This window comes from Cherax quadricarinatus, chromosome 50 (assembly GCF_038502225.1).
Source record: "Cherax quadricarinatus isolate ZL_2023a chromosome 50, ASM3850222v1, whole genome shotgun sequence".
NCBI classification, from domain to species: domain Eukaryota; kingdom Metazoa; phylum Arthropoda; class Malacostraca; order Decapoda; family Parastacidae; genus Cherax; species Cherax quadricarinatus.
This window is the reverse complement of record NC_091341.1, coordinates 692,633-717,519: the sequence shown is the minus strand read 5'-3', so window position 1 is coordinate 717,519 and position 24,887 is coordinate 692,633. Positions and strand designations below refer to the sequence as shown.

At 44.3% G+C, this 24,887-nt stretch overlaps 1 protein-coding gene across 1 annotated transcript in view; it reads right to left on the bottom strand.

Annotated features, from left to right (window-relative positions):
- LOC128695493 (post-GPI attachment to proteins factor 2-like) overlaps positions 1–24,887 on the bottom strand; it is a 510,841-nt gene that overhangs the window by 153,282 nt on the left and 332,672 nt on the right. The window contains exon 3 of the mRNA XM_070095370.1: positions 4,533–4,797. Within this exon, the coding sequence (XP_069951471.1) occupies positions 4,533–4,797 (265 nt within the window). The remainder of the gene's footprint in view (positions 1–4,532; positions 4,798–24,887) is intronic.

The window sequence follows — 24,887 nt, the reverse complement described above, 5'->3', positions numbered from 1 at the left end:
TTAAAGTCACTTAAATAAGAGTTAAACAAGCCAAGACTAATATACAACAAGACACAAGTATACACACCTACATACAATATACAACAAGACACAAGTATACACACCTACATACAATATACAACAAGACACAAGTATACACACCTACATACAATATACAACAACACACAAGTATACACACCTACATACAATATACAACAAGGCACAAGTATACACACCTACATACAATATACAACAACACACAAGTATACACACCTACATACAATATACAACAACACACAAGTATACACACCTACATACAATATACAACAACACACAAGTATACACACCTACACACAATATACAACAAGACACAAGTATACACACCTACATACAATATACAACAAGACACAAGTATATACACCTACATACAATATACAACACACAAGTATACACACCTACATACAATATACAAGAAGACACAAGTATACACACCTACATACAATATACAACAACACACAAGTATACACAGCTACATACAATATACAACAAGGCACAAGTATACACACCTACATACAATATACAACAACACACAAGTATACACACCTACATACAATATACAACAAGGCACAAGTATACACACCTACATACAATATACAACAACACAAGTATACACACCTACATACAATATACAACAACACACAAGTATACACACCTACATACAATATACAACAAGACACAAGTATACACACCTACACACAATATACAACAAGACACAAGTATACACACCTACATACAATATACAACAAGACACAAGTATACACACCTACATACAATATACAACAACACACAAGTATACACACCTACATACAATATACAAGAAGACACAAGTATACACACCTACATACAATATACAACAACACACAAGTATACACACCTACATACAATATACAACAAGGCACAAGTATACACACCTACATACAATATACAACAACACACAAGTATACACACCTACATACAATATACAACAAGGCACAAGTATACACACCTACATACAATATACAACAAGACACAAGTATACATACCTACATACAATATACAACAAGGCACAAGTATACACACCTACATACAATATACAACAACACACAAGTATACACACCTACATACAATATACAACAACACACAAGTATACACACCTACATACAATATACAACAAGGCACAAGTATACACACCTACATACAGTATACAACAAGACACAAGTATACACACCTACACACAATATACAACAACACAAGTATACACACCTACATACAATATACAACAAGACACAAGTATACACACCTACATACAGTATACAACAAGACACAAGTATACACGCCTACATACAATATACAACAAGACACAAGTATACACACCTACATACAATATACAACAAGACACAAGTATACACACCTACATACAGTATACAACAAGGCACAAGTATACACACCTACATACAATATACAACAACACACAAGTATACACACCTACACACAATATACAACAAGACACAAGTATACACACCTACATACAATATCACACCTACATACAATATACAACAACACACAAGTATACACACATACACACAATATACAAGACACAAGTATACACACCTACACACAATATACAACAAGACACAAGTATACACACATACACACAATATACAACAAGACACAAGTATAAACACCTACATACAATATACAACAAGACACAAGTATACACACCTACATACAATATACAACAAGACACAAGTATACACACCTACATACAATATACAACAAGACACAAGTATACACACCTACATACAATATACAACAAGACACAAGTATACACACCTACACACAATATACAACAAGACACAAGTATACACACCTACATACAATATACAACAAGACACAAGTATACACACCTACATACAATATACAACAAGACACAAGTATACACACCTACATACAATATACAACAAGACACAAGTATACACACCTACATACAATATACAACAAGACACAAGTATACACACCTACATACAATATACAACAAGACACAAGTATACACACCTACATACAATATACAACAACACACAAGTATACACACCTACATACAATATACAGCAACACACAAGTATACACACCTACATACAATATACAACAAGGCACAAGTATACACACCTACATACAATATACAACAAGACATAAGTATACACACCTACATACAATATACAACAACACAAGTATACACACCTACACACAATATACAACAAGACACAAGTATACACACCTACATACAATATACAACAAAACACAAGTATACACACCTACATACAGTATACAACAAGACACAAGTATACACACCTACATACAATATACAACAAGACACAAGTATACACACCTACAAGTATACACATACATACAATATACAACACACAAGTATACACACCTACATACAATATACAACAAGGCACAAGTATACACACCTACATACAGTATACAACAAGACACAAGTATACACACCTACACACAATATACAACAACACAAGTATACACACCTACACACAATATACAACAACACAAATATACACACCTACATACAATATACAACAAGACACAAGTATACACACCTACATACAATATACAACAAGATACAAGTATACACACCTACATACAATATACAACAAGATACAAGTATACACACCTACATACAATATACAACAATACACAAGTATACACACCTACATACAATATACAACAAGACACAAGTATACACACCTACATACAATATACAACAAGACACAAGTATACACACCTACATACAATATACAACAACACACAAGTATACACACCTACATACAATATACAACAAGGCACAAGTATACACACCTACATACAGTATACAACAAGACACAAGTATACACACCTACACACAATATACAAGACACAAGTATACACACCTACATACAATATACAACAAGACACAAGTATACACACCTAAACACAATATACAACAAGACACAAGTATACACACCTACACACAATATACAACAAGACACAAGTATACACACCTACACACAATATACAATAAGACACAAGTATACACACCTACATACAATATACAACAACACACAAGTATACACACCTACACACAATATACAACAAGACACAAGTATACACACCTACATACAATAAACAACAAGACACAAGTATACACACCTACATACAATATACAACAAGGCACAAGTATACACACCTACATACAATATACAACAAGACATAAGTATACACACCTACATACAATATACAACAACACACAAGTATACACACCTACACACAATATACAACAAGACACAAGTATACACACCTACATACAATATACAACAAAACACAAGTATACACACCTACATACAGTATACAACAAGACACAAGTATACACACCTACATACAATATATAACAAGGCACAAGTATACACACCTACATACAATATACAACAACACACAAGTATACACACCTAAATACAATATACAACAAGACACAAGTATACACACCTACATACAATATACAACAAGACACAAGTATACACACCTACATACAATATACAACAAGACACAAGTATACACACCTACATACAATATACAACAAGACACAAGTATACACACCTACATACAATATACAACAAGACACAAGTATACACACCTGCATACAATATACAGTTACATACACAGGTAGACAAGGGTGACAACAATGTCTCTGAACTGATAAACGCCTTACTATGATAAGAGGTCTTTCAATGTGATATGTGTAATCGAAAAGAAAGTGAGTTCTTTAAGTGGCTGCGTAAAGCTCTCCAGCGGGGAGACTAGGCTTTGATAATGGGAGAGAGCTTAATGAGATGATAAGAGGTGTCCTCACACTTCAAAACGTGTCCTCACACTTCAAAAAGTGTCCTCACACTTCAAAAAGCGTCATCACATTTCAAGAGGTGTCCTCACACTTCAACTGGCCGTTATACCTAAACTAGTCGCTAACCCCCCGAAGCCTCATGTTAACACCCAGTTTTTCACCCCAATTCTTGGACCCTGGGCACTGACCCCAGATACTAGTCTCAGTTCTTTGACCCCCCATGTACTGACATCAGGTATTTGACCCCAGGTATTGCCCTCAGGTCCTTGACCTCATGTGTTTTATCCGAGGTAGCCCCTATATTTGACCCCCATATATTGATCTAAGGTATATGACCCCCAGATATTGACTTCAGGTATTTGACCCCAGATATTAAGGCTCAGTTATCTGACAGTGGATACTGACCCCAGATACTGGCTTCAGGTATTTGACCCCAGATATTAAGTCTCAGTTATTTGACAGTGAATATTGACCCCAGATACTGGCTTCAGGTATTTGACCCCAGATATTAGTCAGAGACACCTGACCTCAACTGCTGACCCCAGATATTGCCCTAAGGCATTTGACCCCATATATCAATTACGGGTATTTGACCCCATACTGACCCCACACTGGTACTCACGGTAATTCTCTTTGTTGGAGATATATGTGACCCCACAGAGTGTGGCCAGCTCCGTCAAGTTGAGGTAGAAGGCAGCAGCGACCAGTGCCAGGTAGGCTGGGCGGCGGGCTGGTGGAACATGGGCTGCGAGGGAAGTGTAGTAAGCGCGGGCGACCCAGGCTACCAGTAGGCGCGGGGAGATGTGTAGTGCCACAGCCACCCGCCACAGGTACCTCTGAGGTGACACACCGGTCACAGCGCTGATGCTCGGCAGGAAGTTGTACACCTACGGAAATAACACATGTTACTTCAGTCATCAACACGTTAAGCGCTCTATCATACATGTTAGTTTAAAACGTTTTTATACTACTATTGCTAATAATAATAATATTAATAATAATACGTCTGCTACTACTATTATTACAACCACTATTACTACAACCGCTACTACTACTACTACAACCACTACTACTATTACTACAACCACTACTACTACTATTACTAAAACCACTACTACAACTATTACTACAACCACTACTACTACTACTAGTACAACCACTACTACTAATAACCCAGACACTCATCAACAAGGGTGTGTTGCGTCACACATCACTCACAACTTGGACATGAAAACAAGAAGTTCAATCTATCCTAGACAATTACATATTATTTTTTTTTACCAAACCGATTGTTTCCCGCCATTGTAAGGTGACCCAAACAAGGAAACATATTCACCATCATTCACTCACTAGCCATCTTGTTTTAAGTGCGTGGACGTCAAAATTAAAACCATCTCCTGAACTGTAACATCCCTACCCATCCTTCAGAGTTTAAGTACTGTACTCCCCACTTCCAGGACTATAACATCCCTACCCGTCCTTCAGAGTGTAGGTACTGTACTTCCCACTTCCAGGACTCTAACATCCCTACCCGTCCTTCAGAGTGTAGGAACTGTACTTCTCACTTCCAGGACTATAACATCCCTACCCGTCCTTCAGAGTGTAGGAACTGTACTTCTCACTTCCAGGACTCTAACATCCCTACCCGTCCTTCAGAGTGTAGGAACTGTACTTCCCACTTCCAGGACTCTAACATCCCTACCCGTCCTTCAGAATGTAGATACTGTACTTCCCACTTCCAGGACTGTAACATCCCTACCCGTCCTTCAGAGTGTAGGTATTGTACTCCCCACTTCCAGGACTATAACATCCCTACCCGTCCTTCTGAGTTTAGGTACTGTACTCCCCACTTCCAGGACTATAACATCCCTACCCGTCCATCAGAGTTTAGGTACTGTACTCCCCACTTCCAGGACTATAACATCCCTACCCGTCCTTCAGAGTGTAGGTACTGTACCTCCCACTTCCAGGACTATAACATCCCTACCCGTTCAGAATGTAGATACTGTACTTCCCACTTCCAGGACTATAACATCCCTACCCGTCCTTCAGAGTTTAGGTGCTGTACTCCCCACTTCCAGGACTATAACATCCCTACCCGTCCTTCAGAGTGTAGGTACTGTACTTCCCACTTCCAGGACTATAACATCCCTACCCGTCCTTCAGAGTGTAGGTACTGTACTTCCCACTTCCAGGACTATAACATCCCTACCCGTCCTTCAGAGTGTAGGTACTGTACTTCCCACTTCCAGGACTATAACATCCCTACCCGTCCTTCAGAGTGTAGGTACTGTACCTCCCACTTCCAGGACTCTAACATCCCTACCCGTCCTTCAGAGTGTAGGTACTGTACTTCCCACTTCCAGGACTATAACATCCCTACCCGTCCTTCAGAGTGTAGGTACTGTACTCCCCACTTCCCACTTCCAGTTTAGGAACTGACTCCAGGACTAACATCCCTACCCGTCCTTCAGAATGTAGATACTGTACTTCCCATTTCCAGGACTGTAACATCCCTACCCGTCCTTCAGAGTGTAGGTATTGTACTCCCCACTTCCAGGACTATAACATCCCTACCCGTCCTTCAGAGTTTAGGTACTGTACTCCCCACTTCCAGGACTATAACATCCCTACCCGTCCTTCAGAGTGTAGGTACTGTACTTCCCACTTCCAGGACTCTAACATCCCTACCCGTCCTTCAGAGTGCAGATACTGTACATCCCACCTCCAGGACTGTAACATCCCTACCTCTACGTCAGAGTGCAGGCCCAGTACTTCCCATCTCCAGGACTCAAGTCCAGGCAACTGGTTTTCCATGAATCTCTTCATAAACATTACCTTGCTTACACTCCAACAGTTCGTCAGTTTTGTCAACTATAAATCGAAAATCTTATTGTATATGTGTTACCAAATTTATGTTTTAATGCTGTATATGTTAACAGCATAAGCAGCATGACTGAACACTGAGGTCTCCAACTGTGTTAGCATGTAAAGTGAATCAGCAGACAAGTGTGTCAGCATGCAAGTGTGTCAGCATACAAGCGTGTTAGTAAGCAACTGTGTCAGCTTACAACTGTGTCAGCATACAACTGTGTCACTAGGCAAGTGTACCAGCGTACAAGGAGTTCACTGTAGACGCCTCTAAATACGTGTTATTTATATTAATAGTGTATTGTGCAAATTTTAGTTTCTGTTTAAGTGTTGTTAGTGTTATTATTTTTACCACCACCACAACTACCACAACTAATCACAACTAACCACAGTTCCCATCACCCCACCTCCTCTCCCCACCATCACTACCCGCCGTACTACTACTACTACCACCCACAATATCACCATTACCACTCCCTCCATCTCTTCCACACCATCATCACCCACATATCCACCATCACCCACACAGCCACCATCACCACCATCATCACCACCACTACAGTGAGGTCACGACACGACGGAGGTGGAGCCCCCCCCCCCACTCCTCCTGTAACCATGTTAATATCAATAATAAAGGTTACGGGAAATGTCAGTGTAGGAAGTCCACTGTAACGACCAGGTTCCCTCCTCTTAACAAGATTATGTATCCATGTGTTAGACAACACTACCACCACACATACAGTGTTCCTGGTTTGGTTACATGTATCCATGTGCTAGACAACACTACCCACCACGCATACACTCATCAGTATGTTAACAAACTATACATACACATAAGTACACAGGCTACATACACAGAGACTAGGATGGGGTTTAAAGCCTATCAACTACATTAACCTATTCACCATCAGTCAAGAATACATTTATCTTAAAGTAGGGACTAAAGTAATCTTTGTGTTTATTCACGGAGAGATATATACTTCTCAGTGTGAACAGACAGAATAATAGACGGGGACTCGTACCTTGTTCCATGCCAGTAGCAGACTCACAGCTGTAATCACTAAGTCAGGAAGTTTAAAAACAGGATAATTTTACAACCAGCACTTCTGTGACAGGATTATTAAATGCTTATACAAGTTTTTTGGCTGAGGACAGTGTTGAGCAGCGAGCAAGAGCTTTAGTTCCAGTCCTCTAACATTCATTTGTTTATCAATAACAGACGGTGTACATATCTTTAACGAGGCTAAGGAATCAGAGATAATTAACCTGCCTCTAGTTTCATCTATGTAGACTTAGTTACTGCTCAGCTAAATAATAATAATAATAATAATAATTACATATGTATATATACTAATAACATCAGTACAGCACAACACTTCTAAAGTTTGATCTTTATGGCTTATCACACATAATGCATACTGAATAAAAACGATGTATTTGACCAGCAAAATGGTGGACACTGCTGCTGGAATCAGGTTGTGTGTGCAAGTGGCTTGGACATACAGCAGGCATGTGTGAGCGTGTTAGATAGGAGTCAGTAGAGAAAAATGGTTTTTGGACTTGATAAGCGGTTAGAGTGTGAGCAAGTTAATAATTTGTGAAAATATTCAAGTGTTAGCTGGAAAGGTATTCTAAAGGAGGGGGTTAGGATAAGAAAATCGGTTAGCTGGACGGGAGGTGGGAGCATCTAACCTAACCTAACTTCAAATAAATTTACTAAACTGTACAGTGTCTGCGCTCTAAAGGAGGGGGTTAGGATATTTGTTGTTTGGAGTTATATCTAAACTACCGTATCTACGCTCCTCTGGCAAGACAGTGATAGTGTGAATGAGGGTGAAAGTGTTTCTTTTTCGGGTCACCTGCCTCGGTTTAAGACGGCCAGCATCTAACCTAACCTAACTTCAAATAAATTTACTAAACTGTATCTGTAAAATTTCGGTTAACGACAAGAAACTGATGCTGATACCTCATAAGAAAATTAACTTAGAAGAATAAGGATGAGTTACAGTGAGAGATCTGGATGAGTTACAGTGAGAGGTCTGGATGAGTTACAGTGAGAGGTCTGGATGAGTTACAGTGAGAGGTCTGGATGAGTTACAGTGAAAGATCTGGATGAGTTACAGTGAGAGGTCTGGATGAGTTACAGTGAAAGATCTGGATGAGTTACAGTGAGAGGTCTGGATGAGTTACAGTGAAAGATCTGGATGAGTTACAGTGAGAGATCTGGATGAGTTACAGTGAGAGGTCTGGATGAGTTACAGTGAAAGATCTGGATGAGTTACAGTGAGAGATCTGGATGAGTTACAGTGAAAGATCTGGATGAGTTACAGTGAGAGGTCTGGATGAGTTACAGTGAAAGATCTGGATGAGTTACAGTGAGAGGTCTGGATGAGTTACAGTGAAAGATCTGGATGAGTTACAGTGAGAGATCTGGATGAGTTACAGTGAAAGATCTGGATGAGTTACAGTGAGAGATCTGGATGAGTTACAGTGAAAGATCTGGATGAGTTACAGTGAGAGGTCTGGATGAGTTACAGTGAAAGATCTGGATGAGTTACAGTGAGAGATCTGGATGAGTTACAGTGAGAGATCTGGATGAGTTACAGTGAAAGATCTGGATGAGTTACAGTGAAAGATCTGGATGAGTTACAGTGAGAGGTCTGGATGAGTTACAGTGAGAGATCTGGATGAGCTACAGTGAGAGGACTGGATGAGTTACAGTGAGAGGTCTGGGTGAGTTACAGTGAGAGGACTGGATGAGTTACAGTGAGAGGTCTGAGTGAGTTACAGTGAGAGGTCTGGGTGAGTTACAGTGAGAGGACTGGATGAGTTACAGTGAGAGGTCTGGATGAGTTACAGTGAGAGGTCTGGGTGAGTTACAGTGAGAGGTCTTGACGAGTTACAGTGAGAGGTCTGGGTGAGTTACAGTGAGAGGACTGGATGAGTTACAGTGAGAGGTCTGGGTGAGTTACAGTGAGAGGTCTGGATGAGTTACAGTGAGAAGTCTGAATGAGTTAAAGTGACGTCTTCTGCCGAGTAGCACGAGGGTAGTTGCTGGGCTGCAGGTCACACTCCACAACCAGGCTACACATGATCAAGTCTGCTCATAGTCTCTTAACGTGGCAGTAGATAGTGTGAGGCCATAATCAAAGCATAAATTTTAACCCTGTGTGAGTTGTGGCCAGTACACAAGTAAATTATGCTACCAGAAAACAGAAGGCTCTTGAGTTGGTGTTGGCTGTGCAACATTTTTCTGTGCATGTCTCAGGATGTTTTTATCCTGTTACTTTTGCTCGCTTTAGGAGCGAAATGTTTGTAGATAAAAAAAATATTTTTAATTCACCATCACCAGTTTTCTTGATTTCTAATTCCCTTTCCTCGTTTCCTCGCCACAGGAACCTATCTAATCTTCTCATATTCTCTTTCATACTCTGATCTGTTATTTTCTCCTACTCATCTCCTCCCCGGGTACTCACAACTTGGTACTGATGATCTCTCCACCCTAATGGTTCTCCATAAACGAATTCTTCTACATCTGAATCGTTTAAGAAGAGGATCAAGGACATTCTTCTGAGCTCGTGATCTCTGAGTTCGTGTCGTTTCCTTGACATGATTCCTCGCTAAGGTTTTTATTGCTGCCTCTATCAGCTTTTCTCTCCGTGTCTCTTTCCTCCTATGTGGCTTCCAGTTATCTCCTATTTCCTTGTGACTGAAGTCTCGTTAAGCAGGTTTGTTTTCGTCATGTGTGCTTTGTTAGCCACTGTTTACACGATCTATTGTTTTGTTACTTTAATATTTTGTTCCTGTCTCCGTGTAGTGTGATAATGTTTTATCTCTGGTACTACACCCAGTTACTCTGGTATTACACCCAGTTACTCTGGTACGACACCCAGTTACTCTGGTACTACACCCAGTTACTCTGGTACTACACCCAGTTACTCTGGTACGACACCCAGTTACTCTGCTACTACACCCAGTTACTCTGGTACGACACCCAGTTACTCTGGTACGACACCCAGTTACTCTGGTACTACACCCAGTTACTCTGGTACGACACCCAGTTACTCTGGTACGACACCCAGTTACTCTGGTATTACACCCAGTTACTCTGGTACGACACCCAGTTACTCTGGTACTACACCCAGTTACTCTGGTACGACACCCAGTTACTCTGGTACGACACCCAGTTACTCTGGTACTACACCCAGTTACTCTGGTACGACACCCAGTTACTCTGGTACTACACCCAGTTACTCTGGTACTACACCCAGTTACTCTGGTACTACACCCAGTTACTCTGGTACTACACCCAGTTACTCTGGTACTACACCCAGTTACTCTGGTACGACACCCAGTTACTCTGGTACTACACCCAGTTACTCTGGTACGACACCCAGTTACTCTGGTACTACACCCAGTTACTCTGGTACTACACCCAGTTACTCTGGTACTACACCCAGTTACTCTGGTACTACACCCAGTTACTCTGGTACTACACCCAGTTACTCTGGTACTACACCCAGTTACTCTGGTACTACACCTAGTTACTACAGTCAGTTACTACACTCAGTTACTCTGGTACTACACCCAGTTACTACACTCAGTTACTCTGGTACTACACCCAGTTACTACACCCAGTTACTCTGGTACTACACCCAGTTACTACACTCAGTTACTCTGGTACTACACCCAGTTACTACACTCAGTTACTCTGGTACTACACCCAGTTACTACACTCAGTTACTCTGGTACTACACCCAGTTACTACACTCAGTTACTCTGGTACTACACCCAGTTACTACACCCAGTTACTACGCTCAGTTACTCTGGTACTACAACCAGTTACTACACTCAGTTACTCTGGTACTACACCCAGTTATTACACCCAGTTACTACGCTCAGTTACTCTGGTACTACAACCAGTTACTACACTCAGTTACTCTGGTACTACACCCAGTTACTACACCCAGTTACTACACTCAGTTACTCTGGTACTACACCCAGTTACTACACTCAGTTATTCTGGTACTACAACCAGTTACTACAGTCAGTTACTCTGGTACTACACCCAGTTACTACACTCAGTTACTCTGGTACTACACCCAGTTACTACAGTCAGTTATTCTGGTACTACAACCAGTTACTACAGTCAGTTACTCTGGTACTACACCCAGTTACTACACTCAGTTACTCTGGTACTACAACCAGTTACTACAGTCAGTTACTCTGGTACTACACCCAGTTACTACAGTCAGTTATTCTGGTACTACAACCAGTTACTACAGTCAGTTATTCTGGTACTACACCCAGTTACTACACTCAGTTACTCTGGTACTACAACCAGTTACTACACTCAGTTACTCTGGTACTACACTCAGTTACTACACTCAGTTACTCTGGTACTACACCCAGTTACTACACTCAGTTACTCTGGTACTACAACCAGTTACTACACCCAGTTACTACACTCAGTTACTCTGGTACTACACCCAGTTACTACAGTCAGTTACTCTGGTACTACACCCAGTTACTACACTCAGTTACTCTGGTACTACACGCAGTTACTACAGTCAGTTATTCTGGTACTACACCCAGTTACTACACTCAGTTACTCTGGTACTACACCCAGTTACTACGCTCAGTTACTCTGGTACTACACGCAGTTACTACAGTCAGCTACTCTGGTACTACACCCAGTTACTACAGTCAGTTACTCTGTTACTACACCCAGTTACTACACTCAGTTACTCTGGTACTACACCCAGTTACTACACTCAGTTACTCTGGTACTACACCCAGTTACTACGCTCAGTTACTCTGGTACTACACCCAGTTACTACGCTCAGTTACTCTGGTACTACACCCAGTTACTACGCTCAGTTACTCTGGTACTACACCCAGTTACTACGCTCAGTTACTCTGGTACTACACCCAGTTACTACGCTCAGTTACTCTGGTACTACACCCAGTTACTACACTCAGTTACTCTGGTACTACACCCAGTTACTACACTCAGTTACTCTGGTACTACACGCAGTTACTACAGTCAGTTACTCTGGTACTACACCCAGTTACTACGCTCAGTTACTCTGGTACTACACGCAGTTACTACAGTCAGTTACTCTGGTACTACACCCAGTTACTACGCTCAGTTACTCTGGTACTACACCCAGTTACTACACTCAGTTACTCTGGTACTACACCCAGTTACTACAGTCAGTTACTCTGTTACTACACCCAGTTACTACACTCAGTTACTCTGGTACTACACCCAGTTACTACACTCAGTTACTCTGGTACTACACCCAGTTACTACGCTCAGTTACTCTGGTACTACACCCAGTTACTACAGTCAGTTACTCTGTTACTACACCCAGTTACTACACTCAGTTACTCTGGTACTACACCCAGTTACTACACTCAGTTACTCTGGTACTACACCCAGTTGCTACGCTCAGTTACTCTGGTACTACACGCAGTTACTACGCTCAGTTACTCTGGTACTACACCCAGTTACTACGCTCAGTTACTCTGGTACTACACCCAGTTACTACACTCAGTTACTCTAGTACTACACGCAGTTACTACAGTCAGTTACTCTGGTACCACACTTAGTAATTCTCGCGTACTTTCCCCACGTATTTAGTCTGTTTCCTGGGAACACAGTTAATTCTTGATTATCAGTGCCACTCCTCTCTTTCTCCCCGTCATTTCTGACTGCGAGCATTATTGATATGTTCACTGGGAAGAGGTGAATCCACAAGGGTCATACAGTTCTATGAGCAACGGTACTACAAACACAGGTATAGTCTAGTGGCCTGCACACCTGGCTGTAGCACGATAACCAAGGTAGGAACCAGCAAAAAGGCAACAGAGCGCATATACCTATATTTCCTTCACCATACAGCAAGCATGTATGTACAATATATACATGTAGAATATGTACAATATATACATGTAAAATATGTACAATATATACATTAAGAAAAAAAGCAAATGTAGGCACGAGAGACGGTGAGAACCGTTGCGACCAGACCTGGAGGTAAGTCTGCTAATGTTGATTCACGAGTGTACCACATGGCTTCACAAGTTTGGCTGGTTTCTTTGTCATTGGCTGACTGAATCAAGGTACTGGCATAACGAGGGAGCCGCTTCTCATTTATACCCTCAGTACCTGATTCGCTGGTCGGGAGGACATACCTATATGTGTGTGTGTGTGTGTGACATACGCCGAATAAAATGTAAAACACTCTTAACATACCACAAATGTAATGTACTCTTAACGTGCTACAAATGTAATGTACTCTTAGCATACTACAAATGTAATGTACTCTTAGCATATTACAAATGTAATGTACTCTTAACGTGCTACAAATGCAACGTACTCTCAGTATACCACAAATGTAATGTACTCTTAACATGCCACAAATGTAACATATCTTAGCATACCACAAATGTAATGTACTCTTAACGTGCCACAAATGTAATGTACTCTTAGCATACTACAAATGTAATGTACTCTTAACGTGCCACAAATGTAATGTACTCTTAACATACCACAAATATAATGTACTCTTAACATGCCACAAATGTAACATATCTTAGCATACTACAAATGTAATGTACTCTTAACGTGCCACAAATGTAATGTACTCTTAACATGCCACAAATGTAACATATCTTAGCATACTACAAATGTAATGTACTCTTAGTATACCACAAATGTAATATACTCTTAACGTGCTACAAATGTAATGTACTCTTAACATACCACAAATATAATGTACTCTTACCATGCTACAAATGAGAAGTAATCAAACAAGATAAGGAACCTCCTGTGAAAAAAACATTAAACCTGTCCAGCATCACAGCGGCTGGTAACTGGCAAGTAATCACGTTTAATCCAAATGGACGGAAAAGCGTTGCTCCAGCACTCGGATCAAAAGCCTTTCATCAGCATCAAAGCACCTCACATACCCCTAGAACAGAGCATTAGACTGAACATATCTCCAGGGATGTACATCAACATCTACAGTGTATGAGGCAGTAGAACCACAGGGCAGCCTTTACCATCCACAAGAAATCTTTACTTATTGACAACAGTGTTTATCACTGTTGGTACAACAGAGTTCATCACTGCTGGAACAACAGTGTTTAACACCGTTGGTACAACAGTGTTCATCACTGCTGAAACAACACTGTTCATCACTGCTGGTACAACAGTGTTCAACATCGCTGGTACAACAGTGTTCATCACTGCTGGTACAACAGCGTTCAACATCGCTGGTACAACAGTGTTCATCACTGCTGGTACAACAGTTTTCATCACTGCACGTACAACAATGTTCAACACTGCTGCAACAAGAGTGTTCAACACTGCTGGTGCAAGTGTTCATTATTGTTGATATAACAATGTTAAACACTGTTGGTACAACAGTATTCATCACTGCTGGTGCAACAATGTTCATCACTGCTGGCACAACAGTGTTCAACACTGTTGGTACAACAGTGTTCATCACTGCTGGTACAATAATGTTCATCACTGCTGGTACAACAATGTTCATCACTCCTGGCACAACATTGTTCATCACTGCTGGTACAACAATGTTCATCACTGCTGGTACAACAGTGTTGAACACTGCTGGTACAACAGTTGTGATGAATGGTTTGAAAAAACCGACAAGTTGAAGATTGAGACACTTATGCAGCATATGGGAATCTTTATTCAGGAAACGTTTCGCCACACAGTGGCTTCATCAGTCCAATACAAAGAGGAAGGCGTAAGGAGAGGAGGAATATGAGGTAATCAGTCCCTCAGCCTGGAGTCGATGTGTTCAGTCCATCAATCAATCAATCTTGATGGACTGAACACATCGACTCCAGGCTGAGGGACTGATTACCTCATACTCCTCCTCTCCTTACGCCTTCCTCTTTGTATTGGACTGATGAAGCCACTGTGTGGCGAAACGTTTCCTGAATAAAGATTCCCATATGCTGCATAAGTGTCTCAATCTGGTACAACAGTGTTGAACACTGCTGGTACAACAGTGTTCATCACTGCTGGTACAACAGTGTTCATTACTGCTGGTACAACAGTGTTCATTACTGCTGGTACAACAGTGTTCATTACTGCTGGTACAACAATGTTCATCACTGCTGGTACAACAATGTTAAACACTGTTGGTACAACAGTGTTCATCACTGCTGGTACAACAGTGTTCATCACTGCTGGTACAGCAATGTTCATTACTGCTGGTACAACAGTGTTCATCACTGCTGGTACAACAATGTTAAACACTGTTGGTACAACAGTGTTTAACATTCGCCCGTGCTATTGGGCCGTGCGGACGTGCTGCGCAGTAGCTCCTGATTGAGTTGGCTTTTGCGCAGTGTTGACGTGTACTTGGCTCTGTGAAGATCTGTTTGCGCGCTCTCTAGAATTGAAGCAAGATGCCCTCCATCGAGCAACTTTACGAACAGCTTAAGGAAGAATTGAGGTTGGCGAATATGGAAATTCGGCGACTGACCGAGGAAAACAAAAAGATTCGTAGTAGTCCTCCTGTTTTGAGTCCTCAGGTCAAGAAGGGAAACTGGTCAGTGGCTGGACAGCAGGGAAAGAAGTTGACGATCAAGAAGACGAATGGAAAGGTAGAAACGATGAAGAAGAAAGAGACTGCCGTGGAAACTGTTGTGGAAACATCCAATACATTCTCAGTGCTACCCGACGAATGTGAGTCGACTACTGGGAACGACACGACGAAAGACATTAAGGAAGGTAAGAATATTGTTGTTGTTGGGGATAGCCAAGTTAGGTATATGGATAGGGCGTTCTGCTTGAAGGACAGGAGTAGGAGACAGAGAGTTTGCTTTCCTGGGGCTGGGATGGAGGATATTGTTAGCCGTCTGGATGACATCATGAGAGGTAATGGGAGCAATCCTATTATCTGTCTCAGTGCTGGAGGCAACGATGTTGGCTGACGTAGGAGTGAGGACCTGATTAGCAGGTATAGGTCAGCAATAGAAATAATTAGAAGTAAGGGTGGGAACCCTCTCATATGTGGTATTTTGCCAAGGAGGGGAGTTGGAAATGAATGGTTGTCCAGGGCAATTGGTGTCAATTGCTGGCTGGACAAATACTGTAAGGAAAATGCGGTAACATTCATTGACAACTGGGACCTCTTCTATGGCAGAAATGACATGTATGCTAGGGATGGGGTTCACTTATCTAGGTGTGGGGTGGGAGCACTGGCAACTGCAGTGGAGGGAGCAGTTAGGACTTTAAACTAGGAATAGTTAGTGGTATGGGTTTTGGCAGGAAAACAGTGAAGTCCCAGTGTAGTAATATTACGAGTTCTAGGGGAACTAGTAATAATAAGAACGAGATAGATATTGAAAAGCCAGGGACCTTGGGTGATAAGGACAGTAATAGGTTTAGTAGAAAAATAGAAATGAGCAGGAAGGGTAAAGAGAAAGGAGAGTCTTTCAATGTTTATTATGCTAATTGCCGTAGTGCTAGGAATAAGATGGACGAGTTGAGATTAGTTGCTAGTGCAGGTAACATTGATGTATTTGCCTTAACTGAGACGTGGTTTAATTCAAAAAGTCGGGACATGCCTGCGGAATGTCATATTCAGGGTTTTAAATTGTTCCAAGAAGAAGTATTGGGAGGGGGGGGGGTGGCATTGTATGTCCGAGATCGCTTGAACTGTTGCATAAAAACGGGTATTAAGTCTGAAGTAACACATACAGAGTCTGTTTGGATAGAATTTTCAGAGGGGCATGAAAAACTGATTTTAGGAGTGATATACCGTCCCCCAAACTTAGATAGGGACCAAGGGAGACTACTATGGGAGGAAATTGTTAAGGCCACAAGGCACGGTAATGTAGTAATTCTAGGAGACTTTAACTTTAGTCATGTTGATTGGAATTTCTTGACTGGGAATTTAGAATCATACGACTTCTTAGAAGTATTTCAGGATTGTTTTTTGAAGCAGTTTGTGACAGAACCTACAAGGGGAAATAACCTGCTTGACTTAGTTATGGCAAACAATGAATCCCTTGTTAATAATTTAGAAATTTCAGAGGAACTGGGTGCTAGCGACCACAAATCAATTACATTTAGCATTGAATGGAAGTACGATAGTAGCGATAACTCAGTAACAGTCCCAGATTTTTGCTTAGCAGATTACGATGGGCTTAGAGAACACTTATCATCTGTTGACTGGGGTAACGAAGAGAGCTATCAATATGACAGTTTTCTGAACACTATACATGCTGCTCAAAGAGCGTTTATCCCATATAAAGAAATTAGATCAAATAGAAATGACCCAAAATGGATGAATAATAGGCTCAAATATCTACTAGGGCATAAGAAAGGAATTTATAGGCGTATCAAAAGAGGTGAGGGTCATCTTATGAATCAGTATATTGACATTAAGAGGGACATTAAAAAGGGGATAAGAAAAGCTAAAAGGGACTATGAAATTAAAGTTGCTAGGGATTCTAAAACTAACCCAAAAAGTTTTTTCCAGGTCTATAGAACAAAAGTTAGAGATAAGATAGGTCCCCTTAAAAATAACTATGGGCACCTTACTGACAAAGAGAATGAAATGTGCTTGATTTTAAATAATTATTTTCTCTCAGTTTTTACACAGGAAGACACTAACAATATTCCAGTAATTAATTTTTACAGTGGGCTAGAAGAAGATAAATTATGTAACATCACAGTCACTAGTGAGATGGTTGTGAAGCAGATAGACAGACTGAAGCAAAATAAGTCGCCGGGTCCTGATGAGGTTTTTTCAAGGGTTCTTAAGGAATGCAAAATGGAACTCTGTGAACCATTAACTAATATTTTTAATTTATCTCTTCAAACAGGTGTAGTGTCTGATATGTGGAAGATGGCTAATGTAACTCCTATTTTTAAAACAGGGGACAAGTCGTTACCGTCAAATTACCGCCCAATAAGCCTGACCTCAATTGTAGGCAAATTGCTAGAGTCAATTATAGCTGAGATTATAAGAAGCCATCTCGATAAGCATAACTTGATTAATGATACTCAGCATGGATTCACAAGAGGCCGGTCTTGTCTAACTAATTTATTAACTTTCTTCAGTAAAGCTTTTGAGGCTGTTGAGCACAATAAAGAATTTGATATTATTTACTTAGATTTTAGTAAGGCTTTTGATAGAGTTCCGCACCATAGACTGTTAAAGAAAGTGGCAGCTCATGGCATTGGGGGAAAAGTGCTCTCGTGGATCGAGTCATGGATCACTGACAGGAAGCAGAGAGTGTCCATAAATGGGGTTAAATCCGAGTGGGGATCTGTAACAAGTGGCGTTCCACAGGGATCAGTCTTGGGCCCGTTGTTGTTTATAATATATATCAATGATCTTGATGAGGGAATTACTAGTGTTATGAGCAAATTCGCCGATGACACAAAGATAGGTAGGATAATTGATTCAAACGTAGATGTTATGGAACTTCAGGAGGATTTAAACAAACTCTATTCTTGGTCAGAAAAGTGGCAGATGCAGTTCAATGTAGATAAATGCAAGGTTCTGAAGCTTGGGAGTGCCCATAACCCTAGTACTTATAAGTTAAATGATGTAGAACTTAGCCATACAGATTGCGAAAAGGACTTGGGGGTTATGGTAAGCAGCAACCTTAAACCAAGACAGCAATGCCTAAGCGTACGTAATAAGGCAAATAGATTACTGGGATTTATATCAAGAAGTGTAAGCAACAGAAGTCCAGAGGTCATACTGCAGCTTTATACATCATTAGTAAGGCCTCACCTAGATTATGCAGCTCAGTTCTGGTCTCCGTATTACAAAATGGACATAAATTCGTTAGAAAACATTCAGCGTAGGATGACTAAATTAATACATAGCATTAGAAATCTTCCTTATGAAGAAAGATTGAAGACTCTTAAGTTACATTCACTTGTTAGACGAAGAATGAGGGGAGACCTGATCGAAGTGTATAAGTGGAAGATAGGTATTAATAAAGGGGATATTAATAAGGTCTTGAGGATGTCTCTCCAAGAGAGAACCCGCAGTAATGGATTTAAATTAGATAAGTTTAGATTTAGAAAGGACATAGGAAAGTATTGGTTTGGAAATAGGGTAGTTGATGAGTGGAACAGTCTACCTAGTTGGGTTATTGAGGCTGGGACTTTGGGTAGTTTCAAATCTAGGTTGGATAAGTACATGAGTGGGAGGGGTTGGATTTGAGTGGGACTTTCACATCAGAGCTTATTTCTTGGGTGGCATTGAAAATTGGGTTGGGCAAATGTTTTGTTAGTGGGATGAATTGTAAAGGACCTGCCTAGTATGGGCCAGCAGGCCTCCTGCAGTGTTCCTCCTTTCTTATGTTCTTATGTTAACAGTGTTCATCACTGCTGGTACAACAGTGTTCATCACTGCTGGTACAACAGTCTTCATTACTGCTGGTACAACAGTGTTCATCACTGCTGGTACAGCAATGTTCATTACTGCTGGTACAACAGTGTTCATCACTGCTGGTACAACAGTGTTCACCACTGCTGGTACAATGTTCATGATATACGCTCTTATCTGCCTCTCTCAGACACTTAATTACTCGCCTCGGTGTTGTCTTCCAAGAGGATAAAAAACACTTCATTTTTCAAGCAGTATAGCCAGACTAATTACTAGTGGAAAAAAGTGCGCGCGCGTGCGTGCCTGCGTGCGCGCGCGCGCGCGTGTGTGTGTGTGTGTGTGTGTGTGTGTGTGTGTGCATGTGTGTGTGTGTGTGTGTGTGTGTGTGTATGTGTATGTGTGCATGTGTGTGTGTGTGTGTACTCACCTAGTTGTACTCACCTAGTTGAGGTTGCAGGGGTCGAGTCCAAGCTCCTGGCCCCGCCTCTTCACTGGTCGCTACTAGGTCACTCTCCCTGAACCATGAGCTTTATCGTACCTCTGCTTAAAGCTATGTATGGATCCTGACTCCACTACATCGCTTCCCAAACTATTCCACTTCCTGACTACTCTGCGACTGAAGAAATACTTCCTAACATCCCTGTGTTTTATCTGTGTCTTCAACTTCCAACTGTGTTCCCTTGTTGCTGTGTCTCATCTATGGAACATTCTGTCTTTGTCCACCTTGTCAATTCCTCAGTATTTTATATGTCGTTATAATGTCCCCCCTATCTCTCCTGTCCTCCGGTGTCGTCAGGTCTATTTCCCTTAACCTCTCCTCGTAGGACATACCCCTTAGCTCTGGGACTAGTCTTGTTGGAAACCTTTGCACTTTCTCTAGTTTCTTTAGGTGCTTGGCTAGGTGTGGGTTCCAAACTGGTGCCGCATACTCCAATATGGGCCTAACGTACACGGTGTACAGGGTCCTGAACGATTCCTTATTAAGATGTTGGAATGGTGTTCTGAGGTTTGCTAGGCACCCATATGCTGCAGCAGTTATTTGGTTGATGTGCGCTTCAGGAGATGTGCCTGGTGTTATACTCACCCCAAGAGGGTAAGGTGGGTGAGGGTAAGGTGGGTGAGGGTAAGGTGGGTGAGGGTAAGGTGGGTGAGGGTAAGGTGGGTGAGGGCAAAGTGGGTGAGGGTAAGGTGGGTGAGGGCAAGGTGGGTAAGGGCAAGGTGGGTGAGTGCACGGTGAGTGAGTGCAATGTGGGTGAGGGTAAGGTGGGTGAGGGTAAGGTGGGTGAGGGTAAGGTGGGTGAGGGTAAAGGTGGGTGAGGGTAAGGTGGGTGAGGGCAAAGTGGGTGAGGGTAAGGTGGGTGAGGGTAAGGTGGGTGAGGGTAAAGGTGTGTGAGGGTAAGGTGGGTGAGGGTAAGGTGGGTGAGGGCAAAGTGGGTGAGGGTAAGGTGGGTGAGGGCAAGGTGGGTGAGGGCAAAGTGGGTGAGGGTAAGGTGGGTGAGTGCAAGGTGGGTGAGTGCAAGGTGGGTGAGGGTAAGGTGGGTGAGGGTAAGGTGGGTGAGTGCAAGGTGGGTGAGTGCAAGGTGGGTGAGGGTAAGGTGGGTGAGGGCAAGGTGGGTGAGGACAAGGTGGATGAGGTAAAGGTAGGGAGGGGTTGGTTAAGGTAGGGAGTGGTGGTCCAAAACATGGCAGGGAGTGGTGGGCCAGGACATGGCAGGGAGGGGTGGGCCAGGACATGGCAGGGAGGGGTGGGCCAGGACATGGCAGGGAGTGGTGGGCCAGAACATGGCATGGAGGGGTGGGCCAGGACATGGCAGGGAGTGGTGGGCCAGAACATGCAGGGAGGGGTGGGCCAGGACATTTCAGGGAGGGGTGGGCCAGGACGTGGCAGGGAGAGGTGGGCCAGGACATGGCATGGAGAGGTGGGCCAGGGCATGTCAGGGAGGGGTCGCCAAGGGCAACACAGGGAGGTGTAGGCCAGGACATGGCAGGGAGGGGTGGTCCATGACATGACAGGGAGGGGTGAGTCAGAACGTGGCAGGGAGGGTTGGGCCAGGACATGGCATAGAGGGGTGGGCCAGGATACGACAGGGAGGGGTGGGCAATGGCAAAGCAGGGAGGTGTGGGCCAAGACATGGCATGGAGGGGTGGGCCAGGACATGGAATGGAAGGGTGGGTCAGGACATTTCAGGGAGGGGTGGGCCAGGACATGGAATGGAGGGGTGGGCCAGGACATGGAATGGAAGGGTGGGTCAGGACATTACAGGGAGGGGTGGGTCAGGACATGGCAGGAAGGGGTGGGTCAGGACAGGGCAGGAAGAGGTGGGCCAGGACATGTCAGGGAAGGGTGGGCAAGGACATGGCATGGAGAGGTGGGCCAGGACATGGCATGGAGAGGTGGGCCAGGACATGGCAGGGAGGGGTGAGCAATGACATGGCAGGGAGGGGTGGGCCAGGACATGGCAGGGAGGGGTGGGCAATTACTTGGCAGGGAGGGGTGGGCCAGGACATGGGAGGGAGCGGTGGGTAAGGACATGTAAAGGAGGGGTGGGCAATGACATGGCAGGGAGGGGTGGGGAAGGACATGCCAGGGAGGGGTGGGCAATGACATGGCAGGGAGGGGTGGGCCAGGACATGGCAGGGAGGGGTGGGCAATGACGTGGCAGGGAGGGGTGGGCCAGGACATGTGAGGGAGAAGTGGGTAAGAACATGGCAGGGAGGGGTGGGCAATGTCATGGCAGGGAGGGGTTCGCAATGACATGCCAGGGAGGGGTGGGCAAGGACATGGCAGGGAGGAGTCGGCAATTACATGGCAGGGAGGGGTGGGCAAGGAAATGGCAGGTAGGGGTGGGCAAAGACATGGCAGGGAGGAGTGGGTAAGGATATGGCAGGGAGAGGTGGGCCAGAACATGGCAGGGAGGGATGGGCCAGAACATGGCAGGGAGGGGTGGGCAAGGATATGGCAGGGAGGGGTGGGTAAGAACATGGGAGGGAGGGGTGGGCCAGGACATGGCAGGGAGGGGTGGGCCAGGACATGTCAGGGAGGGATGGGCAATGAAATGGCAGGGAGGGGTGGGCCAGGACATGGCAGGGAGGGGTGGGCAAGGACATGGCAGGGAGGGGTGAGCAAGGACATGGCAGGGAGGGGTGGGTAAGGACATAGCAGGGAGGAGTGGGCCATGACATGGCAGGGAGGGGTGGGCCATGACATGACAGGGAAGGATGGGCAAGGAAATGGCTGGGAGGGGTGGGCAAGGACATGGCAGGGAGGGGTGGCCAAGGACATGGCAGGGAGGGGTGGGCCAGGACATGGCAGGGAGGGGTGGGTAAGGACATGGCACGGAGGGGTGGCCAAAGACATGGCACGGAGGGGTGGCCAAGACAATGGCAGGGAGGGGTGGGCCAGGACATGGGAGGGAGGGGTGGGCAAGAACATGGCAGGGAGCGGTGGGCCAGGACATGGCAGGGAGGGGTGGGCAATGACATGGCAGGGAGGGGTTGGCCAGGACATGGCAGGGAGGGGTGGGCAATGACATGGTAGGGAAGGGTGGGCAAGGACATAGCAGGGAGGGGTGGGTAAGGACATGGCAGGGAGGGGTGGGCCAGGACATGGCAGGGAGGGGTGGGCAATGACATGACAGGGAAGGGTGGGCAAGGACATGGCAGGGAGGAGTGGGCAAGGACATGGCATGGAGGGGTGGGCAAGAACATGGCAGGGAGGGGTGGGCCAGGACATGGCAGGGAGGGGTGGGCCAGGACATGGCAGGGAGGGGTGGGTAAGGACATGGCAGGGAGGGGTGGGCAAGGACATGGCAGGGAGGGGTGGGCAATGACATGGTAGGAAAGGGTGGGCCAGGACATGGCAGGGATGGGTGGGCCAGGGCATGGCAGGGAGGGGTGTGCAAGGACATGGCAGGGAGGGGTGGGCAATGACATGGCAGGAAGGGGTGGGCCAGGACATGGCAGGGAGGGGTGGGCAAGGACATGGCAGGGAGGGGTGTTCCAGGACATGGCAGGGAGGGGTGGGCAATGACATGGCAGGGAGGGGTGGGCAAGGGCATGGCAGGGAGGGGTGGGCCAGGACACGGCAGGGGGGGGTGGGCCAGGACATGGCAGGGAGGGGTGGGTAAGGACATGGCAGGGAGGGGTGGGCCAGGACATGGCAGGGAGGAGTGGGCAAGGACATGGCAGGGAGGGGTGGGCAAGGACATGGCAGGTAGGGGTGGGCAATGACATGGCAGGGAGGTGTGGGCCAGGACATGGCAGGGAGGGGTGGGTAAGGACATGGCAGGGAGGGGTGGGCAAGGACATGGCAGGGAGAGGTGGGTAAGGAGCTGTGAATCGACCCCTGTAACCACATATTTTTTGAGTACACACACACACACACACACACACACACACACACACACACACACACACACACACACACACAACGAGTCATGGTACGCGACGAGGTGTCAGAGTGGGCGCCTGTGACAAGCGGGGTTCCACAGGGGTCAGTTCTAGGACCTGTGCTGTTCTTGGTATATGTGAACGACATAACGGAAGGGATAGACTCAGAAGTGTCCTTGTTTGCAGATGATGTGAAGTTAATGAGAAGAATCAAATCGGACGAGGATCAGGCAGGACTACAAAGAGACCTGGACAGGCTACAAGCCTGGTCCAGCAACTGGCTCCTTGAATTTAACCCTGCCAAATGCAAAGTCATA